A 26,134-nucleotide genomic window follows, 5' to 3' on the forward strand; every position below is an offset into this window, starting at 1 on the left:
CACTCTATACTCTACTTCACTCTAATTTCTTGTATCGTTTGAATTGGTTTAGTGGTAGAAAATTTGTAATCTAACCAAAATCAATGTTAAAATTAATATTAAATCAATTGTACACACAATCAAAATATAAGATATAATTTTAAAAGCTTAATTCAAAAAGGCAACATTTTAATAAAAATAATTTAATAAGTATATAATGTGATTTGTTTATAAAAATAATTAAACAATCAAATTCTAATGTTCATTAATATTTAAAGTATCATATATTTTTATTTTTAGTCATTTATAAATTAGTTCATTAAATCATATGTAAGATTGTGTTAGTTTTACTTTTAATATTTATCTCATAGAATATGTTAATATATTAATATTATTACATACTATTTTATTCAATGGTTATTTATATTATTTTACCAATTTAGACATATAACAACGAGGAATAATCCATAGCTCTTATGAATTTCACACTCAATAGATTCTCTAATTCTACTTTCACCAAGAAGGCAACATGCAGATACATTTTTCTCAAAAAAATTTAATGGGCTTGACACAAGAAGCCATAGAAAAATGATGCATGATAAGGTCATTGTCAATTTTGGGCATGTTTTCATATGTCCAAGTGAAATTGATCTTCTTCTCATAGAAAAACTAAGTGAATTTTTTATTTTCTTTAGTTGACAAAGATTGAGCTAGCTGTATAATTTTTGGAGACTCTTTAGTGTCAAGATTGATAGGCTACGTGAGATCAATCAACATTGGTGATCTGTCTTAAAAATAACTAGGAAAACTACCAAGTACCTCATCCTCGAGCAACTCAAAGAGGTTTTCACCCTCAGATACATCTTTATTTTTAGGCTCTAACACTACCACAAAGTTTTTTTCACCATCACAACACCTCTTTTTTGTATTTTTAAAAATTTTGTGACTAAAATACTCAATATCTATTTCTATCATGGTGATAGTTGGTTCACTGGTGGAAGAGACTATAAGCTCAATGGTGTTAAGGTAGTAAGTGATCTCATAGTCATTTTGAAAGGATATTAACTCAAGTGATTGGCTTTGTATAGACCAATCAATGAGATTGAGGTGCATGAGTGATGGTGAGGTGAATGATTTAAGGTTATTAATGTGAAGGAAACTATCTCTAGTGACAAGGGAGTTAAAATATATGAGAAATTCTTCAAAGGTACCAAAATTGGGGTAAACACTAGGAAAATTAGTGTGATCCACTAAAGCAAGTTGAGAATCCAACTCATCAAATCCTATGAATGACTCATCAAATATTTTGGTTTGGTTAGCATCTGGGCATGTATAAAATCTATCCTTAACTCAAGAGATGCAACTAAAAGAGAGTCCCATTTATATTCATTAGAGTTAGTACTTTGGTCATGCTCTATAAGGTGAGCAATGCTCTTTCTGATCAGTCTCTATTAGGATCTTTGGCATCTAACTCATCAAACTCAAGTTGTCTAGAAGTGGAAGCCTCAACACTATGATCATTATTTAGTTCATCTTCACCCCAAATAATAGAGGTGGAAGGTATAAAATCCTCATCTTTAGTAGTTGTAGCAATAGGTTGAGTTTCTGCTTCAGAGTCACTAGCAGTGAAAGGTTCTTTATCATAGATAGGTAGATTGTCATTAACAACATAGCCAAACCAGTAGTTTCTTTTCTTTTGCATCCTTTATTGTAATTCATGGGTTTAGGAAGAACATATTTACTATCAATTAAAGGTCCATAACCCAAATAACCCATGCTTCTAAGGAACTCATAGTATTTTACACATCTCTTAGGAGAAATAAGAGTTGTAAGCATGATCTTATCAGATGTCTCTTCTTCCTTTAAATTCAATCTCTAATAGCTTGATATTCCTTTTCATCTTCTAAAGGAAATGAGGACTAGAAAAAAGTGCCATAGATTTTTTTAGCTAAAGATGAAGGTTTCATGTTTTCAAATGGTTTCCCATAGGAACAAGGGGAAACTAGAAGCACAACAATTAAGTCAAGGTTATATTCCCCCATATCGATGTTCATCATCTTTATCCTATTCTCAAAATTAGAAAGTGTGGTTCTAGCCTCATTAGTATCTATATTGTTTTGAACCAAGGATTCAACATTGCTAAGCATGTTAATTGACATAGCATTGTCCATATGGATAAAAACTTATGTACCTTTGAAAGGGATTTTGATACATTGATGATAAGTAGATGAGATAGCCTACATGTCATGTATCCAAGGCCTTCCTAGAAAGATATTTATGTTATAAGAATAATGTTGTATTAACCTTTGTACAAGCTCATCAAAATATTTTAGAGGAGGGGTAATCTTTTTGAACCACTCAATGGATTTTCCATTCAAACTTTTTGGAAAGAGTCACATGAGGTATGTATCTTCTTGCATGAGGTCCATACTAAGCACATATAATTTCCTAACTTGATCATGTGGATTCCAATTTCAATCATATTTATCATATTTAGGAATCTCCACATCTCTTGGAAAAGGAAGATCATATAAGGACTCTTGTCAAAAGGAAGCACACATATAGACTCAATGAATGAAGACTTAGGATTTTCCCTTTCCATTTTCATGCATGAAATTTTTTTTCATAAGTCTTGGACTTGTTTTAGATCAAGATCTCATTTTTTTATAGGTTCTCTCTTTTGAGTGATCTATTGATCATCAAACTCATGGGGTAACTTCCATCCTCTAGAAGTAATGTATGTAAAATATTAGTCCCCAGTTTTCTCTAAAGTCTTAAGAATGAGTCTTGGAAAGTAATAATCTTGTTGGAATCTTATGAGGTCTTTAATAGTATTCTCATTATCTACCTCAATCCCATGTTGTGAAGGTTTTCCATGTCGGGAATGTCTAGGTGGAGACATGTTGGCCTTAGGATGAGACCTTGGGGTCCTTGGAGGGGTGGCATTTTCATTTTTCCCAAAGTTTGCAAAATTATTGCTATAAGTTGTATTAGAATTTGGATTCCCAAAGTTATTCACGTGATGATTCCAAATCCATGAGAGTTAGTATTGCAGGCATTGTTTTCCTCATACATATAAGCATTCATCCTAGCATCCACTTGTCTTGCTTGTTCAAGTCTCTCTTGTTCTAGTCTTTCTTGTTCATCTTGGTAGGATTTCTTCTCACATTTTGTTTATTTAGACCTAATTGGAAAGAAGATATATAAGTGTTAGTTTCTCTCTTCTTGATTCACGGTGAAAGACACTATTTTCAACCCTGAAGTATCAAATGGAGTACCAAAGGAACTACTAAAATGACTAAGAAGATTGTACCAAGTGTTAGATTTTTCTTCCTTTACTTTGTGAAAGAAAATTTTAGCCTCAAAATTTTTCTTACATGGGCACCTAGTTGGAGAAGATAATTATTCAAAGCTAAAGAAGGGTGACTTCCTTGACCAAGTTGGAATCTAGTTGTAACTAGTATGTAATAGCTAGCTTTTAGCCAAATAAGATAACACAAAGCACTTCGATTTCAAACTTAGAAAATTAAGATGTTCACTTTTCAAAGAGAGGTAGTAATGATAGCAACTTGCCAAAAGTGTCCAAGTAGTTTATGAAACTAGCAACTCAAGTTGGGAGCTAGGCAACAATCCAAATAGAAAAGTAAGTAGGGTGAGAAGAATGACAAGTGAACAATCCTTCAAATCAAGTTATGTAACCAAGGAGCGAGTGTGATCATTTTAAGCCTAAAATAGAGCCAAATATACATATTTCAGACTAGGGACACAATATGATCAAGTATAGACACCCCTAAGTCAACCAAGAATATAGTCGAAGTCAAATTGAGAAAGCAAAAGGACTAGGTGAAAGAATCTGTTAGCATGAATGCTAGTGGTGTTCCTTTGGGAGAGTATCCTAAGCACTGATAGAACAATCGGGGAGATTGACATGTTGTATTCATGACTGTATTTTTCATTGATGTCAACATAGTAATTTTTCTATAAAGACCGACATAGTAGCAGATCGAGAACAAGGTCATATGGATTTTGTATTGAAAATGAGGTCAAGCCTCATTGAGAATATGCTCTACAGTATGTCTTGATGGTGTGGACAAGTGTGCCTACAATAAAGTTGAAGACATGTGAGATTTATTCATGATTTATAGAGGACAGTGTGTAGATAGAGTACCTAAGAAGTGGTTTCTAGTATTTGGATTGTATTTCTTAACATGGATAGAATAGTGATGAGAAAAGTTAGACAATGATGGTAGACAACCAGAGGATGACGTCAATGAGTGTGGGAGGTTTGAGGTCACACATGTACAAAGTTGTAATTACTGTATACTGAGAGTGTTTTGTAATTGTAAAAAGATGTAATGAATTATATTATCTGAATGAAGTGGTATTATAATTAATTGGAAAAGCATCAAGGATAACTCAAAGAATTATTTTGAGGATATGGTATAAAGGAAGGTTATTTTCCTTGTAGTGAAACATGGGTAAAATTGTGTGTAAGTGTGAATTATGCAAGTGATGTCCAAAGTTTGTAATTGTAAGTGATCAAAGGGATTAGTGTAATGTGAATTTGTAGATTTGGTTTTGAGATATGAGAAGGTATTTGGTGTGGTATTGGCATAGTAAGAAGATAGAGAAAGAGTGCAAGATGCAAAGATGAGTTGTATTTCTATTATTCTAAAAGGAATAATATAGAGGCCAGTTGGACAGTGAGTTTGGTGGTATTTTCTTGCAAGATGTTGGATAGTGTATCCATCTATCTTCTACAACTCCTAATAGGGCTGGTACAACTCCTAATAGGGTTAGCATAACTCCTATCAGGGTTGCAATCTCCTAACAGACATTTAAAGTCTCCTAATAAGGACTGATATGTATTGAATGCATTTCATTTGCTCCTAATAGAATCCATCTTCTTACAAGGAAATTTTTTATTAGTACATCATTTTTTGGGTACCATCCCCACCATGATTTTTCCTCTAATCAATGGTTTCCCTAGTTAACATATTTGATGTTATTCTGTATGTGTATCTTCTTAAGGTTATTGATTATATTCTTCATATGCTTAAGCTTTAATAAGGTTGACAAAAGTTATATTAATCTGATAATTGATTCACCCCCCTCCCCTCTTAGTTATCTTGGTGGACTTTACTTTCTTACAATTGGTGTCAGAGCATCAAGTCCTTGAAGGAAAATCTTGACAACTTAAGGAGATCAATGGCAGGTCATTTCAGAAAAGAAAGTGGTACAAGAGCACCTAGAAAAATGGACAAAAAGGAATACATATGTCATTAATATTTTTTCTTAAATTTCAAGTTAATATTTGTCAATTTATATTTGAGTCAACATGTATGGCTAAGTTAAGCCTTGGAAACAATTTGTAATAGATTGTCGAAGTTGTCTAGTATGGTCAAATTATGTAAATAAACCCATGGAAGGGTAAAATGTCATAAAATGTCATATATATTATATTTTGGTATGTTAGTAGGGGTTTTATAAAGTTAGAAGGTCATTTATGAGAAAACGCAAAATTTTTCAAATATGTGATAAAATATTGTCACACAAATTTGACAATATGTAAATTTGATGTAAAAGGAAGGTCAAGAGTCATAGGAGGTATCCAATAGTTAGAGTAATTTAAAATAAATTAAAATATCATGTAATGGTCATGATTTAAAGATTGGAATGGTTGGAAATCCTTTTGAGAAGAATAGAAATGAAAAGAGTTTTGTTTTTCAAGTCTTATGTTAATTTTCTGTATGATTTTCCAGAAACTTGACTATTTTTTCTATTGGTATAAATTTATATGAAAAGATACAAGAATTAAACTTATATTTTAAGAAATCTATTTGAGTTAGCTTCCTTTTTTCTTTGGTTTTGTCAAATTTCATTAAGTTTTCTAGAAGTTATGACCATTTTGGTGACTGCAAGTCTGAATTTGTCATAGTTTGTTAATATTGCCATCATAAGTTATGGAATTGTCATTATGTGATTTTTGAATCCTTGCATCAAATTGGTATTAGACTCAAAAATATTTGGGGAAAGGAAATTATGTGGGTTTGATGTTTGAATTTTGCAGGTTGAAGAGAGAACCTAGATGCCAAGAAATCAGGTAGTGGAAAAGAGAGGAAAACCTAGGTGAGGCAAGAAAAGATGTGGTAAGAAGATATAATCTTTCTTGGAGGGTTTAAATTTTTTAGGAAGTATATGTAGGATAAGGATTCACAAAAGGAGAAGAAAGAATATGAAAATAAAAGGAAAGAAGAAGAAGAAAAGAAGAGGAAAAATGAAGAGAGAAGGAAGAGAAAAGAAGAAGAGGTGAAGGAGATAAAGGAAGAATTAATGAACTTGAAAATAAAGTTAAATAATATGGAAGAGAAAACTTAAGCCTTGGGAGAGATGATTACAGCTCAAAAGGAAGAGATAAATCATGAACCTATTGTCCAAATTGTGAAAGAAGATAAACAATCTTCTTTAGTCATTGTGGAACCTACATAAGAAAATACTAGTATTGGTAATATGGTTGTGGTTGAAGAGAAAAAGGATGGTACCATTGCTGATGAATCTAATGATGAGATTTCTATTGAAAAAGAAGAAATCAAGGTTATGGATGAGCAAAGAGTAGAGAGTGATCAAATTTATGGTGAAAGTGAAGACAAATGTGAAAAGTTCCCAAGAAGACTTGAGAGAAAATATGCAATATTTATGATTGAATTTGATATTAATCAAATTGATTTTATCCATGAATTTTTCACTATTTTCTTTTAAATGTAGGTAATAGAGAAATCAGATTGTAAAGGGCATAAATATTTTCATGACAAGTTCATATTCTTAAGCAAGAGGATTGAGAGACCAAAAGTGAAGATGAAGATAAGCTTTCTTTTTACCCCTTTCCAATAGACTTGGAAGATTTGAAAGTTGCGAGCATGGTGCAAGAGCATACATATCTCAGTAATATTTTTTCTTAAATTTCAAGTTAATATTTGTCAATATATTTGAGTCAACATGTAAGGCTAAGTTAAGCCTTGGAATCAATTTGTAACAGATTGTCAAAGTTGTCTAGTATTGTTAAATTATGTAAATAAACCCTTGAAAGGGTAAAACATCATAAAATAATTTCATATATATTATATTTTGATATGTTAGTAGGGGTTTTATAAATTTAAAAGGTCATTTATGAGAAAATGCAAAAGTTTTGAAATTTGTGATAAAATATTATCACAAAAATTTGACAATATGTAAAGTTGATGTAAAAGGGAAGGTCAAGAGTGATAGGAGGTATCCAATAGTTAGAGGAATTTAAAAGAAATTAAAATATCATGTAATGGTCATGATATACAGATTGGAATGGTTGGAAATCTTTTTGAGAAGAATAGAAATGAAAAGAATTTTTTTTGCAAGTCTTATGTTAATTTTCTATATAATTTTCTAGACATCCAACTATTGTTTCTATTAGTAAAAATTCATATGGAAAGATATATGCATGAAACTTATATTTTCAAAAAGGTATTTGAGTTAGCTTTCTTTTGGTTTTGGTTTGGTCGAATTTCATTAAGTTTTGTAGAAGTTATGACCATTTTGGTGCTTGCAAGTTTGAATCTATCCTAGTTTGTTGATTTAGCTAAAAATTTGCAAAATGTGCTATATTTCTGTGATAAGTTATAGAATTTTCTTTATGTGATTTTTGAATCCTTGTATCCTTGCATCAAAAAGTCTTAAGTTTGATGGATTTAACTATGACAGTTGGAAAGAGAAGATAAAGACACGTCTGCTATACAAGGTTCTAGAATATTGACTAATGACAAAGAATATAAAAAATATTATGGAAGAAAGAAAACTTGAAGAATGTAGTAAAGATAAAATAGATCTAATATGTGTAATATGCTTGCTAGAGAAGCACTTTTTTCAGCTCTTCCTAAAAATGAATACAGGACCAAGTAAAATCCTTAGATTTATCTCATGAAATTTGGAAAGCTTTGGAATCTACTTTGATGGAAGATGAATTAGTAAGAAGTTATACCTAGTAAATATCAAAGATTGTTGCAAGAATTACATCTTCTAATGGATCCAAAGATGAAGATGAGATTATATGGAAGATCTTGAAAACCTTGATACCACCATTCAAGTAGACATCGTAGATGATTGAGCAAGTGATACCATGTACTGAAAAATTTACTAGAGAGACTCTTCTTGGAATATTGGAAGTGGCATAAGTAAGGTTAAAATAGGGTAGAGATTTTCCTAGAGTGAAAACTACTTTTAGTGGATTATGTGTAACCCTAAGATCTATAGTAGTATTTAAGTGGTAAAATATCATAATTGCCTATTTAAGGAGGTACAAGGGCCCAACTTACCAATGATGAGAAGGGTGTTGAAGGTTGGAGCATTTGCTAATATTATATAACTAGAGAATCAAAGTAGAAAGACAATAAGAGTTAAGAAGAAGTGAAGAGTGATTGCTTAAAGGGTTGCCAAGAAAATTAGAGAATGAGATGATAATGGAGGCCAAACAATGAATTGGCTTATGGGACAAACTAAGATTTGTATATGCAAATTGAGTTGTACTTGACATATCAAAACTTGTTGTTACTTTCTAACCATTGTAAATAGTATTTGAAATCCTTTAATCAAGGTTGATCTAATAGACATATGTAAATCCTATAATCAAGGTGGAATCTAATGGAATGTTTTAAAGTCCTCTAACAAGGCCACTTTTAATAGGGTGATTAAATCCTCTAACAAGGTCACGTTTAATAGTGTGTTTTGTAGCCTTTAACAGGGTTGGCTCCTAATAGAGCTCACTTGAGAAGAGTGAAAATTGGTGGCATTTTATTGGTGGTTTTCTCCAAATTGGATTTCCATGTTAAATACTAGTGTCAAACTTGTGTGGATGTTTGTTGTGATGTTTTACAATTTATGTCTACATTTTGAAGTCTTTTATATTTAGGAAAGTGAACTACTAGTTGATGTTACCTAAAGTTAACTATAGAGACCAAGCTATCAAATGTTAAGAGCTGGAGTTGGTTAAGTATTTGTTTGTTCAATTGGTACACCTAGACCTTGGATAACTAATTCACCTCACCCACCTCTTAGTTATTCTAAACATTCTAATAGTATCACACTACATGGACAAGATCATACTTGATAATCTCCCAAAACTCTTAGAAGAATGTCAGGGTGAAACCATCTATTCTAGAGGCCTTAAAGGAACCCATAGAAAAGACCACCTTCTTAACTTCATCCTCAGTCACCTTCCTAATAAAGTCTTGATGAGTCCCATTATCAATGACCAAGTGAAGAACTACAAGGAAGTCAAACTTGGTTTGGGGATTAACATGAACATTAGGGGGATTTTACATCTCTTGAGAATAGCTAGTAGTCCACTTCTCTAGATCCTCCTCATCATGAAGTTTTTTTTTGTCCTTATTGATCAGCTTCTAGATAGTATTTCTCTTCTTGTTCTTGGAGGTCAATTTGTGAAGAAAAGTCATGTTCCTATCTCCTTCTAGTAACCATTGAACCCTAGATCTTTGCTTTGAGAAGACTTCTTCTCTTCCAATTTCCATATTTCATCTCCTCCACCATCCTTTCTCTTCTTCATGGGTAGCCATTGAAAGGTCATCTTCTTTCATCCTCCCTTGTAATTCTTCCAGATTTCTTTTGATTTCAGGTTTTTTTATTTGAAGGTATTTCCAAAGACATTTTTTCTTGATAAGTTATCTTCTTATAACTCTCTTCTTCCTTACTATATTCAATACATATCCAATCCTTGTATTCTTGTGCTCCACCAATAGTTGATCGGGTCTCTAAGCTAGGGATGCGAATGCCAAATGATTTCATATCAAAACGGTTTCTTCCTATGACAATTATTAGAATGCCAAGTGAACAAAAGTATTGAGTGGTTAGAGACAGACCTTGTGAATTCTTGGAGGGAGGTGAAAGGTAAGATATCCCATCCTACCAATATTAGCACACTATCAAGCCTTACCTAAATGAGATTTCTTCCCATCCTATTATTAGACCAGGTATATTGGAGTCCCTATAGCTCAATATCTATGACATTATTTGCAATCAAGAATCCCTCTAGATATTGCATACTCTTTGAGACATCATCTAGGCCACACATCTTCTCTAACAGTTATAAGAGGTGTTAAAATATCTCACACACATGAAATGGGTAAATCCTTCCATTTCTTCATATAATTAGAGGCTTCACCCCAGAGCTGAAGGTGTCCCACACCTAGTGTTTGAAGCATAGAAGTTCAAAAGAACCTAGGTTTGACCTTCCTCATTTAAGGTAACTACCACAAAGTGGATGTGATAATGGAGCTCCATTACTTCAAGTTTTTTTGAGTTCCACATAGTAGCAATCCCCCCAAAAGCACTAGTCGCTTCACTATAGGCATATTTTTTCCCCTAGCCACAAATAGTTGGCCATTTTTTCAAAGTTCTAATTATTCATCTTAACCTCCTAAATGAGAACTATATCTACCTTATGATACTTGATCATAGATTTCAAAACAAATTATTTTCTTGAACTATTAAAACCCCTAATATTCCAAGAGATTAATTTCATTTCTTACCTCTTTGGGTATTTTCCAAGGTCTAATGTGACCCATTAACTATGTCCTAAGAAGTAGCCTTGGTTCTTGTGACTCTTGTTGGGGGCCTACCAATCCTTGTTTATAAGCCCACATCTACCTTAGGTTGACCATACCTCTTTTGTTTGGGTTCCTACCAGCTCCCTTCCATCCACAAAGGGGTCCCTCATCTTGAGGGCATAGAGCTCAACTCAGAGGCTATTTGAAGCTCAATACATGGGAGCTTAATCATAAGAGTGCCACACAGTGAGGAGTAACTTGATCCATCCTTCTTCTTTGACACATTCATCCTTACCCAACCATCCTCTGGTTGGGCTTGTGCCACTTTTTTCTAAGTAATCCAAGACAATGATATCTCGGCATTGTGGGTCATCCTTTCCCCTACAACCTCTATGTGTGAAACCCACTTGCCTCTAAGGGCTTGCATAGAATATTGTTGACTATCTTACCAACCTGGGGCAATCTCGCCTCATCAAACTCCTTCTAAAATTCTCCCTCCATAAGAGGTCACACAGATCCTTGTTAAAACATATATTTGGTCCTTATCTCCCTTGTGGTTCACTTGCCCCACCAAAACCCCCTTCCATGGGGTTTGGTCCTAGGATGTCACCATAGATCCACCAAGACACACATTTGGGACATCCAGTTATTTTGTGGGTTCCATCTCTTTATCATCCCTTTTTTTGAAACCCATTTTTCATTAAGAGACCACATGTCCATACTATCTACATCTTTGGCAATATAAGTCTACATTCTCATAATTGATATCTTGTCTCCAAATTCCCAATTTTGAATTCAGAATAATACAACTTCAAAGCATATTATTAACTACAACATTCACATAGAATTTGGAAAATCCTAACAAAGACCTATTTTGGGTAGTTGCATCCACCTTAATGAAGTGACCAAATTAATCTCTGATCCATTGGAAGACCTTATCATCCAAGAATTCCAATGGCAAGCATGGGAGGTGGACCCAAACTAGGGCCATTCTCTGCAAATCAACACTGGGATTAAAGCCATGCTTCCATTTAGCCATGACTAGATTGTATATCCCCAATCTCTAGGAACTTGCCAATACCCAGTTTCTATCCTTTTCATTTGTGAATTTAAAAAGGAACATTGCCTCCACCATGACTGATCCTCTTAACTTCCACCTATTAGAGAATAATTTCCTAACCATCTATATGGTAGGTCTATAACCGAGAAATCTTCCCACAAGACTTAGTGAAAATCTTTTGGACACATTTTCCACAACCATATTTGGAAATGAAATATTTGGCCCAAACTCTCCATGCAAGATAGTGTTAGTAACCTTAGATGTCGGTCCAAAATCTATTCCCACTAGCATGCCTTTCTAGCTTAGTTTAGCATCCATCGCACTCGGTTCTATCCCAGTAACCTTGGGTGTAGAAGATTGCATAAATGCTAGATGATTTGGCACATTTGATGAAGTAGGAGAAATCAACTCCTGTCCACCACAGGTACACGTGACATCCAAGCAAGTACCTTTTGACATAGCCAGCCATAAGTCTAGGTGAACCGCCTGGGCAAGGGGTGCCAACTCATCTCACATAAAAACCACCATTAACAACCATTAACAAGCAAAGTAGAGTTGCAGAGCTATGCTTCAATGTTGTTTCGACTTTGTTGATGATTAAAAATGTTGATACAAAAATTAAATAAACACATCTTGATGTTTATAAATTACAATAATTGAAATAAATATATAACACTTTAAATGTAGATAAATGTTAGAAAATCTTTATTAGTAATTTATTATTTGGTTGATTAAATTAATGGTAAGATTATGTTTATGTTTCTTATGTTTTTCTTTTCCTTATGTGAGGTTATTATTTGAAATTATTTTGTTCAACGATCAAATGTTTTTTTTCATAATAAAAATAGAATTATTTATAATTCTTCTATAATAAAATATAAAATTACTAAAATAATCAATGGGTTATAGTTCAATTAGCTGAAACAATTAAAGAGGATGATGATATGTGACAAGGTTTAAACTTTTTGACTTGTGCCTTTCCTTCAAGTGTGATATGTGGATGATGGTTTTCCAACAATACTCTTACACATTTGCTTCTAGTCAAGAGATGCTCTTGAGTATTGGTTTTACATATGAATGATTTTAAAGAACTTTTTTTTTTTTTTTTTAATACAAAATATAGAATTGATATAATTACCAAGTGGTTATAGTTCAATTGGTTGAAAAGAATTTAAGATGATGATGGTATGTGATAAGCTTGAAACTTCTAGATGTGCTTGTCATTTAGGTGTGACATTTCAATGATGACTTTGATGACCAAAACTCTTACACATGTCTACATAGTCAAGAAATGTTCTTAGATCATATTTGACATATAGATTACTTTATAAATATGATAAACAAGACCACATAATTACACAATTCAAAGACAATTATAATTTCAAAATTTACTGTTTATTGTCATAATCTATTATATAAATATAAAGATGTCAACATCTATATAATAATATATGTGTTCTAGAAAAAATCTATATGACAATCTGTTAGAAAAGGCTATGAAAATATATTATAATTAGCTCAAAGGAGTGATCCAAAAGCTTCCGGAAAAACGAATCTTATACAAAGTTTGCACTTTGCTCAATGTGAAAAGCTCATTCTCAACATTACCTAGACGTAATATCACTTCGTTTTCCAAACCCCATACATTATATAACAACAAAACCATTGTGTAAGAAAACAATTGAATTTTTTATGATCTATATTAAATTTTCCCATCACTCCGCAGAAGAGAAATCAAAGCCTTGAGCAGCCATGGCAGCTTGCTTTGAGAGATTATTCATTTCTCATGGGTATTCATTTGCCCGTGTAATTTCAATAGCTCTCCTACTTATATCTTGTGATATAATTCAACTATGCAGCGGATCATCCGTAGTATTTAATACAACGTTGAGCAAATCTAGTGAGAACGAGTATTGCAGAGAAGGATTCAGATGTATTAACAGAAGGAGTTTACGTCAGTGTGGGGAACAAAATCCATATTTACATATAAATTTGAGCACGCAGGGGCCTCTCCTTGATGAGGAATTTGTTACAGTGACAATCAATGGCATGTTGAATCCCAAAGATGATGATTGGGTCGCCTTAATTTCGCCTGCAAATGCCAAGTATGCTTCTCTTATCAACATCTGTGTTAAAGATTATATATTTCTGCTCTTGTTAACAGTTATTATCATTCAAACAGATATCCAATTTATTAACAGAAGATGTCAACCATATTTCAACTTAGTCGGCAGACTTTCAGGCAAACGCAATTGGCAGGCGAAAAACAGTCAATACCCAAGTATCATTTATTAATATTTTTGAGTTTTTGCCTTTTTCACTACTATACCAGAAGGGCAACAACTGTCATTTTATGCTACAAGAGTAATAGGAAATTATGGTAGGAAACTCTGTAAATTGCTTAGTTAGAATCAAATCCATCTAAAATTCAAGGAGTAAGGAATTCAAGAAGTCTCTGATCTCGATTTTCTTTTAGGATAAGTAGAAATCTCGCTGCATTGAAATCCACTCTCAGTATAATTGACATTTGTCCGTGGATTTCTAATGAATTTAGATATTGTCGGGCAGGTCAAGGTTCACACATAATCTACAGTAATATCGGATCTGTAGGCATCGATTCATCTACTTTTTCAAGGTGGCTCTGCCTACTATGAACTGGTAGGGATTCCAAATTTGCAATTACATTGCTTTTGTATTCATGTTCAGCTATACCAAAGCATCACATGATGATCAAGTGATTGGTGATTTAGTTACCAACCATTGATGATCAAGTGGGCTTTCCGTCCGCGCTTCATCAAAGAAAGACACCTACAAAAGAGACTACAATTTAATTTAAGATGAGTCTGGAAAGAGTAGAAACCATAATTTAATGGGTCATCACACGACACAAACTAAACTCCATTAAGAAGAAACATTTGAAACTAAAGCAATTTTGTTTGGCATACCATTTTTTAGGTGATCGTCTCATTTCCGTTGGTTGAGAATGATATCATTTTCGAAATGTCTATTTCTGAATTTGTCTGATTTATACAACTCTTATAGACATCTTTCTTAGAGAGAATATCTCTTGGTATATTGTGGATATTCTTTTGTTCTGACGATAGACAATTAATAATGTGAAACAGAGTAACGGATTGTCCTCTGAATGACGTGCTCTATGTGGAAACAGGAGATGTGGCATCCCATCCTCTTTTATGCCATTACCCTGTGAAGGTAACCTCAATATGCTAGTTTAATATTATTTTATTTTTTCTCATTAGTTGAATCATATCTTCATTTGTAGTTCAATTTATTTGACAATGTTGAATTGACTCACTTCGGAAAAAAAAAAAAACAAAAATTGACAATATTTTATTGACTCTTGATTAATTGCCGCTCTATTAAGATGCCCATTTAGGAATTTATTAACTCCTAGAATTGTGATGTTAAATTTATAAATTATAAATTGTATAAAATGGGCAGGTCTAATATTAAATTGTATTTATCTATTGATTTAATAGTATATATATTGTATTTTGACTGATGTTGTATTTTGAGGGTTGTACTAATTGTTTGAATGGATTCATTTAAATAAAATCATCTAAATTTTGATTTATATGAGTGGTGAACTAAAATCGTATAATTAAATGGGTTCTATGTTAAAAGTGAGAAGAACCTCCTTATAGCAATATCGTGAGAATGCTCGAAATAACAGAATACAAAGTGATAGCAGAACTCAGAATAAATCTACTGATCGCAGGCCACTTCGAGGGGGTAACCTCCTTTGAGCAAGCTCAATACAATAAATTCGTCCGTGCCCATCAAGGGCCTCAACCTATTCTTATATACTGGGTACGATCTAGAAAAGTAATACTACCTATGCATGTGGGATAATAAAATAAACTCACGGGACGACTTACAAAGCATATGCGTCCAACAACTCTACTCTAACAAAATAAACAGAAGGAACACACAGGTTCCTAACATCCCCTCTCCCTTAGAAAAAAGCTTTGTCCTCAAAGCTTAAGGTGTGGAAATTGTTGTTGAATCTGAAGAAGGGGTTCCCAGGTAGCATCCTCTGGTTGCATGCCATGCCACTGAATCAAGACCTCAGAGATGGAGCGAGAGCGAAGCTGGCGAGTGCGCTGGTCAATGATTGCCACCGGCTCCAGGATAATGGATCCTTCCGTATCCATTTCAGGGAGAGTAGTTTGTGCTCTGACAGTGGTACCCAGAACTTTCTTTAGACAAGAAACATGAAAGACTGGATGAATGCGGGAAGAAGGAGGAAGTTCCAGTTTATAAGCAACTGAACCAATCTTCTGCAGAACCTGATAAGGCCCATAAAATTTTGGGGCCAGCTTATGACGCCCTTTCAGCTTTAGGGAGGATTGTTTGTATGGCTGTAGACGAAGAAAAACCATATCCCCAACTTGAAATGAGCGCTCAGAACGATGTTGATCTGCTTGTTGTTTCATCTGATTACGGGCCATGTGAAGATTATCCTGTAAGGTACGAAGAATCTGATCCCTGCTGCGGAGAACTATGTCAACTGCCTGGACTGGTGAGCTGTTGGGAGTGTAGGGAAGGAGCACTGGAGGTGCCTGACCATAGACTGCTTCATATGGAGTCATTTTAGAGGCAGTGTGGTAAGAGGTATTGTACCACCATTCAGCTAAAGGGAGCCACTTGGCCCACTGATGTTGCTGTTCGGAAGTGAAGCAACGAAGGTAAGTTTCCAAGCATTTATTGACAATTTTCGTTTGACCATCAGTTTGTGGGTGATAGCCCGAACTCATCTTCAGTTTGGTGCCAGTTTTCTGAAACAGTTCAGTCCAAAAATGACTGGTAAAAGTTGCATCACGATCAGAGACAATGGAAGAAGGGAGTCCATGAAGACGAAATATCTGGTCCATGAAGATTTGTGCAACAGAGGAGGCAGTATAGGGGTGGCTGAGGGCACAAAAATGACTATATTTCGAGAGACGATCAACCACAACCAAGATCACTGTCTTGCCACCGGATTTAGGAAGCCCTTCAATGAAATCCATAGAAATATCAGTCCAAATCCGTGTAGGGATGGGCAATGGTTCGAGCAAGCCAGGAAGGAGAGTCGTTTCACCCTTGTGGCGTTGGCAAATATCACATTCAGCCACCATCTGTTGAATCGTCTGTTTCATTCCTTTCCAAAAGAAGTTTCTCCTTGCTCGCTCATAAGTTTTGAGGAAGCCTGAGTGCCCTGCTGAAGGAGAAGCATGGAGTTCATAAAAAATAGCCTGATGTAGAGATGGGTTCTGAGGAAGCACTAGCCGACCCTTGTATCGAAGAGAAGCACCATCCCAAGAGTAATGTGGTATAGCAGAAGGATTATTGGCTAGCTGGTGAATGATTTGAGATAAAGAAGAGTCACTGTCATAGCCCTTGGCTAGCTGGTGAATGATTTGAGATAAAGAAGAGTCACTGTCATAGCCCTGCTGAACAGACGCTAACCAATTGGGAATGGGCTTAGAAATAGCGAAAAGGGAAGCTTGATTATCAAATGTGCGAGAAAGAGCATCTGCCACAATATTCTCCTTACCCTTCTTGTAGGTGATCTCATAATCATACCCCATGAGTTTGCTGACCCATTTCTGTTGTGTAGGAGAGGATACCCGTTGTTCTAGGAAGTATTTCAGACTTTGGTGATCGGTTCTGATGCAAAAATGACTCCCTAAGAGGTATGGCCGCCACTTCTGTACAGCATGCAAAATAGCCATCATTTCTTTTTCATAAGTAGAGAGGGCTAGATTCTTACCAGAGAGGGCTTTGCTAGTGAACGCAATAGGATGGTCATCTTGCAGGAGAACAGCACCCAATCCATTGCCGCAAGCATCACTCTCAATAGTGAAGGGTTTGGAAAAATCTGGCATCGCGAGAACAGGTGTACTGCACATAGCCTGTTTCAGTTGTTCAAATGCAGTCTCAGCAACAGGGGTCCAGGAGAAGGCATCCTTTTTTAACAGAGCTGTCAATGGTGCTGCAATTTTCCCGTAATCTTTGACAAACTTGCGGTAGTAGCCAGTCAACCCCAAAAAACCCCGAAGGCTCTTGAGAGTTTTAGGATGCGGCCAAGTTTTCATGGCATCTATTTTTGTAGGATCCACCCGCACTCCATGGTGTGCAACAATATGCCCGAGATACTCCACTTCCTCCTGGCCAAACACACATTTAGATAGTTTTGCACAGAGTTGATGATCAGAGAGAAGTTGCAAGACAAGCTCCAGATGATGGAGATGCTCAGCCCAAGTTTTGCTATATATGAGGATATCATCAAAGAAGACTAGAATGAATTTTTGGAGGTATGGTCGAAATATGTTATTCATCACTGCCTGAAATGTTGAAGGAGCATTCGTGAGGCCAAAGGGCATGACTAAAAATTCATAGTGACCATCATGTGTGCGGAAGGCAGTTTTAGGTATATCCTCCTCATTAACCCGAATTTGATGATACCCAGAACGAAGATCTAACTTGGAGAAAAAATGAGCCCCATGAAGTTCATCAAGAAGTTCATCAACAACTGGAATGGGAAACTTGTCCTTTATAGTGAGATGATTAAGTGCTCGGAAATCAATGCAGAGTCGCCATGACCCATCTTTTTTGCGAACAAGCAGAACTGGAGAAGAAAAGGAACTGGTACTAGGGCGAATAATACCTTGCTTCAGTAAGTCACAGACAAGTATCTCGATTTCGGTCTTCTGATGAAATGGGTAGCGGTAGGGCCTGATGTTGGGCGGAACACTGCCAGGAAGGAGCTGAATATGGTGGTCCTCTGGACGAGAAGGAGGTAATCCCACAGGTTCAGCAAATATACCAGAATACTTGTCCAAAATGTGTTGGAGATCGGCAGGAGTGCTAGAGACTGCTGATGGCTGCATCTGAATGGAATGGAGCTGAGCGATGACACCATGTGAATTCTTCTTAAGAAGTTTTTCCATATGGTGTGAACTGATGATGCTAAGAGACCCTGGTTGTAAGCCTTTCAAAGTGTGTTGGTGCCCCTCGGCTGAAAACTGCATCCAAAGTTCAGCAAAATCCCAGAGAATGGGGCCAAGAGTGCGTAACCATTGGGCACCCAAAACCACATCACAGCCACCTAAGGGTAAGGCAAACATGTCAGAGCGCATGTTATAATCTCCAATAGAGAGACGCACATTGCGACATTTCCCTTTACAAGGTAAAGTGCCCCCATTGGCAATCATGACTTCAAAGCTAGAGCAGGGATGGATAAAGCAATCAGCCTGTTTGGCTATTCGTGGATCAATGAAGTTATGAGTGCTACCAGAATCAATGAGTATAGTAAGAGGGATCTTCTTGAAGAAACCCTGGACCCGCATGGTTTGTGGAGTAGTGACTCCTGCCAAAGCAGGGACAGATATCTCTGGTGGAGCTTCTGGGGAAGGAGGTTCAGGCTGGTGAGGCTCAACCTCAGCATCCACTGTTTCCTGAGCATCTACATATTCTTCCAGTTCCGGTGGAGAATCCACATCCAAGAGATAGAGCTTTTGCTGAACACATCTATGGCCCCGAGACCATTTCTCATCACAATTATAACAAAGCCCTTTGTCTCGCCTAACTCGCATCTCTGTTTCAGACAAGTGCTTGATCGGAGTAGTTCTAGGAGCTGGTATGACTGGAGGGTTGTGAGAACCTGTATTTCTGAATGGAACAAAATTAGATCTGGAGCGTTGTAGAGCACTAATCTTGTCTTCCGCTAACTTAGCCAACCCAAGGGCTTCCATCATTGTAGTAGGTCGAAACATTTTGACTTCTGAGCGAAGTGCATCCTTCAGACCACTGACAAAACAACTACGGAAGAATTCATCAGACAAGCCCTCTGTGTGATTAGCTAATTTTTCAAACTCTGTCTGGTATTCTCTTACAGTGCCTGTTTGACGCAGTTTAGTGAGTGCTCCTGTGAAATCATCAAAGGAACTAGGGCCAAAGCGCTCCAAAATGAGGGTGCACAATTCGCTCCACGTTGGGCCTACATTAGCCTTGATGTACCAACGGAACCATTGAAGAGCTTCATGTTCCAAATGAAAAGATGCAAGGGAGACTTTGTGGTTATCCAAAGTATTATGCAAGCTGAAATACTACTCTGCCCTATAGATCCATCCAGTCGGATCAGAACCATCGAAGCGTGGAAAATCAAGCTTTGGTCCACGGAAATTGCCAGAAGAGGACCCAGTATCTCCTGAATGGTTTCGGCTCATGGCTGACTGCTGAAAGTTAAGACCCAGAATTTTGTCATCTAGATCTTGAAGTCTGGTTTTGAGGGATGCAATTTCCTCTTCCATGATTTTTGCTCTGGTACGCGTAACAACCATAAAACAAGGTTTTTTTTTTTTTTTTTTGAAATGGGTAGAAGATGAGAAACAAAAACTTTTTTAGTTACGGCAAACTTGGATTTGGGTAAAACTCATATAGGAAATGGGTGTTCGACGGGTGGTGGGAGACTATCTGGGGACAAGGGAAAAAGAAAAATGAGGGTTTCAAGGGTAGGGAGGCGAAATGAGGCGAACAGTCCAAGAGGGATAAGGGAGCAAAATGAGGAATTGAATCTTGTGGCTCAGTTTGGTGGCGATTGGATGAGAGGTGAAAAAGATAGGGCAAACCCTAAAATTAGATAAATGAGGGATTTAGGGCTTTGATATGTAAAATTTGGGGTTGGGTCGCCAAGGAAGGAAGTATGCGAAATGATATTGCAATAACAAGAGATATTAGAAGTGAGAGGGACCTGAAGGCCACGACAAAAAATTTGATGTAATTTCCACCCAGCGAGCCCAAGAGAGTGCTCTGATACCAGATGAGAAGAACCTCCTTATAGCAATATCATGAGAATGCTCGAAATAACAGAATACAAAGTGATAGCAGAACTCAGAATAAATCTACTGATCGCAGGCCACTTCGAGGGGGTAACCTCCTTTGAGCAAGCTCAATACAATAAATTCGTCCGTGCCCATCAAGGGCCTCAACCTATTCTTATATACTGGGTACGATCTAGAAAAGTAATACTACCTATGCATGTGGGATAATAAAATAAACTCACGGGACGACTTACAAAGCATATGCGTCCAACAACTCTACTCTAACAAAATAAACAGAAGGAACACACAGGTTCCTAACAAAAAGTAAGTGCAGTTTCATATGAGTCATTAGATAAGATTTAAATATATTATAAGCTTTGATTTGGATAGGTGGCCCTTCTTGAATCACATAATTAATAGATATATCTTACTAGAAAAGTCACCCGGGTTTGAAATGATCCAATGAATTTGTCTTGAACTACAAAATAGAGAATTTGACTCTATTAAATGATTCAGTTTAAATCACATTAATAAGATCCTCTTGAAAAATAAGACATAAACTGTTAGATTCTACTTAAACTATTTTAACTTTTCACTTCATTTAATTGTTCAATAAAGTCTCTAAGAAACTAGACTTAATAGCACTTTTAAATTTTAATTTATAAATAGGCAAGAGCTTACAATGCATCAGTAAATTGTGAGTTTCTCATTGGAGAGGTGTTGTGTTCCAATATGGAAATTTAATCACATAATTTTTTTTTAAAGTAATAATTTATAAATAATATATTTTCAAATCATACCTTTTTCACCTTTTATTATGATTAAGATTTATTGGTATACGTCATTCTCAAGATAAACACTCTGATTAAAGCAGCCCAAAAGTTAAAATCCTTCCTTGTTGCAATATACGTTTTTAAAAAAATTGGAGTTGGCTGAGTTGTAAATAACTGAATTGTATGGTTGTTACAGTCCCAATTCATGAAGAACGACCCTTCCTATCTATCATGCAATAAAAGCAGGTGTGAGAAGAAAACAGGAGATGATTGTACGGTGGAGACCTGCAGTGGGTCCTTATCATTTCACATTGTAAACATCCGCACGCACATTGAGTTTGTTGTATTCCGAGGTGGCTATGATGTTCCTTGCATCCTTAACTCTTCAAAGCCTCTCATGTTTTCCAACCCAAATATGCCTCTTCACGCTCACATTTCCACCCCAGATTCTACAGGGACTTTGGTATGTGGCCCTAATTAAGCACTAGTTATTCATTAAATTTATATAGATTCAAAGTATTAGTCATATAAAATCTTCAATTAACATCCTTCTATTTTATTTTAGATGAAAGTGACATGGATCAGTGGAAGCAATGATGATCAATATCTACACTATGCATCTGGGAAGACTTCCAAGTCCGCTGTTACTACCTTCACTCAAGCTGATATGTGTGGTAACTTCTTTTTTCTCATTTGGATAGTTCTTCATATAGCAAATTAATTTGAATTATTTCTTATTCTGATTTTCATTCAATTTGATTATATGAGTTTTGATGAAATTGGAGGATTTTTTTTTGTTTGTCTTTTCTAGCTCTCTAAGATCATGGAAACTGATCTAAAATGTTGGAGAAATCTTCAAACAAGTATTATAGACCATAAAAAATGTTTGACAATATATAATTATAAATTTAATGAAAAAATAACACATTTTGTTGTTGTTCTAGGTGGCGGTTTAACTCCAAGCCCAGCCACAGATTTTGGGTGGCACGATCCTGGATATATTCACACGGCTTTAATGACCGGTCTTCTTCCCTCTCACAAATATACTTACACATATGGAAGGTGTAAATTTTTCTAAACTACTTGAATATTAGACACAGATTTAAAATTTTAAAATTTTTTGCATTGTAATGGATGTGAGAAATTCCAGTTTTCTGAAATCTCAATGCCTCCAGTGATAATGTGGGGTGGAGTGATCCAGTACAATTTTCCACCCCTCCAGAAGCAGGTGCGAGCCACATCAAATTTCTGGCATTTGGGGACATGGGAAAAGCTCCTCTTGATGCATCTGACGAACATTATATTCAGGTATATATTTTTTGGACATGGTATAAAATGTATTGTTGATCAAATTTCAAAAAATCGAAAATACAATAGATTTTTTTGAGTTTTTCAGCATTTGTTCTTCATCATCTACATATTTTGTAAATGAAAAAAGTAAAAAATTTGAAAAAAAATCATTATATTTCTTTCTGAAAATCTCAAAAAAAAAAGTTTTGACTTTTTTTAAAACATTATGCCTGAAGGATAGTTGAGCCTATTCTTTTAAACAGATCCCAAATATATTTTATTTTCACAAAACTTATAAATTTGTTTTGCATTTTCCCCCCATGTTCTATACTAAAACCCCAATTAGTAGTTTCTATGAAAGGTTAATGATGGGCAGTGGAATAATTTGTAGCCAGGGTCACTAGGAGTTATAAAGGCGATGACAGAAGAAGAAGACGTGGATTCTGTGTTTCATATTGGAGATATCAGCTATGCAACTGGATTTCTAGTTGAGTGGGATTTCTTCCTCCATATGATCTCCCCACTTGCTTCCCGTGTGTCTTACATGACTGCCATTGGCAACCACGAAAGGTTATTAATACTTCATTAACTTATGAATTCTCTAATTTCCATGTCTTTCACATAGAATGGGCTTCAAAAGAGAAGTGATTAATTGTTTAATTTCATATTCAGAGACTTTCCGGGGAGTAAATCAATATATGAGAGCACAGACTCTGGTGGAGAATGTGGTGTTGCTTATGAGAGATATTTCCCTATGCCAACACAAACAGAGGACAAACCGTGGTACTCAGTCAGTCAAGGCCCAGTGCATTTCACTGTTATATCCACAGAGCATGATTGGAGTACAGGTAGTGAACAGGTATAATATTCTCATTTTTTCATTTGATGGTAATAGCTGGCTGAAGTCAGATTAAATATTTATTGTAATTAATTATTGTTATTAATATATAGTTGAGTTCAACTAGATTTCTTGAATAAGAAGTTCATAATTTATCATTATGTTATAGACTCTTGCTTATTTTCATTTATTTACTTAATGTCTTCATAATTTTAATTTTCTATTTACTTTCCTTAGTTTAATGTCTATTTCCTCTCTTTATTTTGATGATGAATGTTGAAGTGATCTGAATTATTGATATAAGCAATCAGCTATCTTAATATTATTTCAATTTGTACTTTTTTCTGTTTGAATTGGATTTCAGTATGCATGGATCGAGCAAGACTTGACTTCTGTGGACCGCAAGCAAACACCCTGGCTTGTTTTCACAGGGTAACATATCACTCCATTGATGTTCTCTTCATTTTCTTAAACAAAACTTACTTGCTCTCCCTCATCAAACATAAGAATTACTAATTATTGATTCCCCCCGGCTCCCCGTTCTTTTCAAAAAGTTGGTGGTGTAAATAATATTCACAAGTTTTGAATCATTTTATGATCCATTATTGTGATGCAGTGGGTAATATAATGAATGAATATTATCTAATACAGTGATACTTAAATTTAGTTTTTGTTTAATTTTTTTTAACAAAACCGCTGTAATGAAAATAATGATATTTGGCTTGCATAACAACAGGCATAGACCCATGTATTCGAGTATAAAGGAAGGATTGATCCACAATAATGTTGATACCAAATTTGTTGCAGCCATTGAACCACTTCTTCCCAAGCACCAGGTATGATTAACATCAAACATTGATCATTATTGATCCCTTACTATATTCCGATGCATAATAAATACTGATTTTAATAAAGGATTTTTTTTCTCTCGATTGAACTTAATGAGAAGGGATTTAATTTTCACAGGTGGATTTGGCGCTGTGGGGTCATGTTCACAACTATGAGAGAACATTTGCTCTGTATAATAATAACTGCAAAGCTCTTCCTGACAAGGACGTGGACGGAGTGGATGTTTATGAGAGCATGAATTACAGCGCACCCGTTCATGTCGTTATTGGGATGGCTGGATTTTCTCTCGATCAATTTGAATCTAATGTGAGAAACTACTATAATCAAATCTGAAAATAGATGAATAAATTTACAATCTTTATTATTAATTGTTACATTTAAAATATGCAGCCATCAAAGTGGAGTTTGGTACGTTTCTCCGAATTTGGGTATTCTCGAGTGAATGCCACGGCACATGAATTGCAATTCGAGGTGAATTAGGGTTTCCTATTCTGCAAATTGTATCACTGTCATTACGACTGGATTAAGTTATTTGATATTCGCTTTTTCTCTTTGATTTTGGCAGTTTGTAAATTCTGGCACACGACAAGTCAGAGATAAGTTCAAGATAAGGAAGCAATCATCATCTTCTGGATAGCTTTCAAGAACCTTTCGAAAGAATTCAGAAAGTAATAATAAAATTTGCGTGTAGGGTATTGCGTTGAGTGGAGTTTATCTTGGCATTTAATAAAGTCGCTCAACACAAATTATATTCAAAGCTCCCTTTACAGATGCGTTTGACAGTATGACCTTCCATGTTAAAACAATACGTGTGGCACTTTGTCAGGCTATTTTGTCCAGAAGACAATGAAAGCTTCTAGAAGAAGCTTTTATATCTTGTAGATTTTACTTTTTGTTTTTCATCGTGTTCGATATTCAAGTACGGTGGCCTATAATCGTGGGGCAGCAGCCATTGACAACGAGATAATAATTTGGGAGTTAAAAAGTTAATTTTGTTGATACATGTGAATAAATTTCCAGAGAAATGTGGCTTGTGTTTATTGGACAATGAAAAATTTAAGTGTGTGGATAGAAAAACACTTTTGTCATATTTAAGTCAACTGCTTTTCATATTAATCAAAATATATTTGAATAGATGTTGGGTTGTGTTTATTATTATTGGATATTACTTTTTTTTTTATAAATTTCAGATTTTGACATGAAAATTTATATTATGTTGTTCATAGCAAGTTCCGAATTATTAAATAATTTAACTTTTCTATTAGGAGTTCTAAAATAATTTGTAATTTATTTTATTCAATTTTTTTGGTCGGTAACATAAAATATTTAATTAATATAAAGTCATAATATATTTAATTTGGCTTCATTCCTACATTTCCAAATGTTCCACAGAATGAAGGATGAAAGAATATGCCAAAGAAGGTTAGAATCTTTTTTTAAACCATATATATAGCCAGAGATAATATCAAAGATATAGATATCCTTAATAGAAAAGCCGAACATAAGCCAAATTTCTTTAGCAAAGGTACAATAAAAAAAAAAAATGTCTCATAGTTTCTAGAACTCTGCATATAGAACAAATGTCAAAGCCAGTATTCAAATTTCTAATAGGGAGCTTATCAAGAAGGAGTTGCCATTTAAAACACTTAATCTTGGGAGGGATAAGAGACTTCCACAAACTATCAAAGGTTTTCTACCAATCCGAGCTGCTAAAATTGCAGTACTAGATTTTGTTAACATGATCAGTCACAACATTATCAGAATTAAGAAATCTGTAAATTTCTTTAGCCTTAATCTTGGTTAGCAAGGTACCATCCTGCCATCTGAAGGAGAGATAATGATGTGAATCCACATCAGCATCACGGGGGAGATTCAGCGAGGCATAAGCATTCTTAAGGAGATTGTAGGTTCTGATTTGAGAGGCAGGA

At 35.1% G+C, this 26,134-nt stretch overlaps 1 protein-coding gene across 1 annotated transcript; it reads left to right on the top strand.

Annotated features, from left to right (window-relative positions):
- The first annotated feature begins 13,355 nt into the window (after positions 1–13,355).
- Positions 13,356–24,843, top strand: LOC149529507 (putative inactive purple acid phosphatase 27). Its single transcript, XM_089808158.1, has 13 exons — positions 13,356–13,736; positions 14,757–14,844; positions 21,426–21,692; positions 21,795–21,903; positions 22,174–22,291; positions 22,405–22,537; positions 22,911–23,089; positions 23,192–23,378; positions 23,722–23,789; positions 24,094–24,193; positions 24,324–24,512; positions 24,597–24,677; positions 24,772–24,843. The coding sequence occupies exons 1-13, from the start codon at positions 13,384–13,386 to the stop codon at positions 24,841–24,843; spliced, it is 1,944 nt and encodes a 647-aa protein (XP_089664284.1). The 5' UTR covers positions 13,356–13,383.
- Positions 24,844–26,134: the final 1,291 nt, after the last annotated feature.

This window comes from Cupressus sempervirens, chromosome 11 (genome assembly GCF_028749045.1).
Source record: "Cupressus sempervirens isolate cs-2001-9-10 chromosome 11, ASM2874904v1, whole genome shotgun sequence".
Classification (NCBI taxonomy): domain Eukaryota; kingdom Viridiplantae; phylum Streptophyta; class Pinopsida; order Cupressales; family Cupressaceae; genus Cupressus; species Cupressus sempervirens.

Coding starts and splice junctions, on each gene's coding strand:
- LOC149529507 (XM_089808158.1), top strand. CDS start 13,384: ATGGCAGCTTGCTTTGAGAGATTATTCATTTCTCATGGGTATTCATTT. Junction 23,090..23,191: donor GCCATTGGCAACCACGAAAG/GTTATTAATACT, acceptor TTTCATATTCAG/AGACTTTCCGGGGAGTAAAT. Junction 24,678..24,771: donor CACATGAATTGCAATTCGAG/GTGAATTAGGGT, acceptor TGATTTTGGCAG/TTTGTAAATTCTGGCACACG.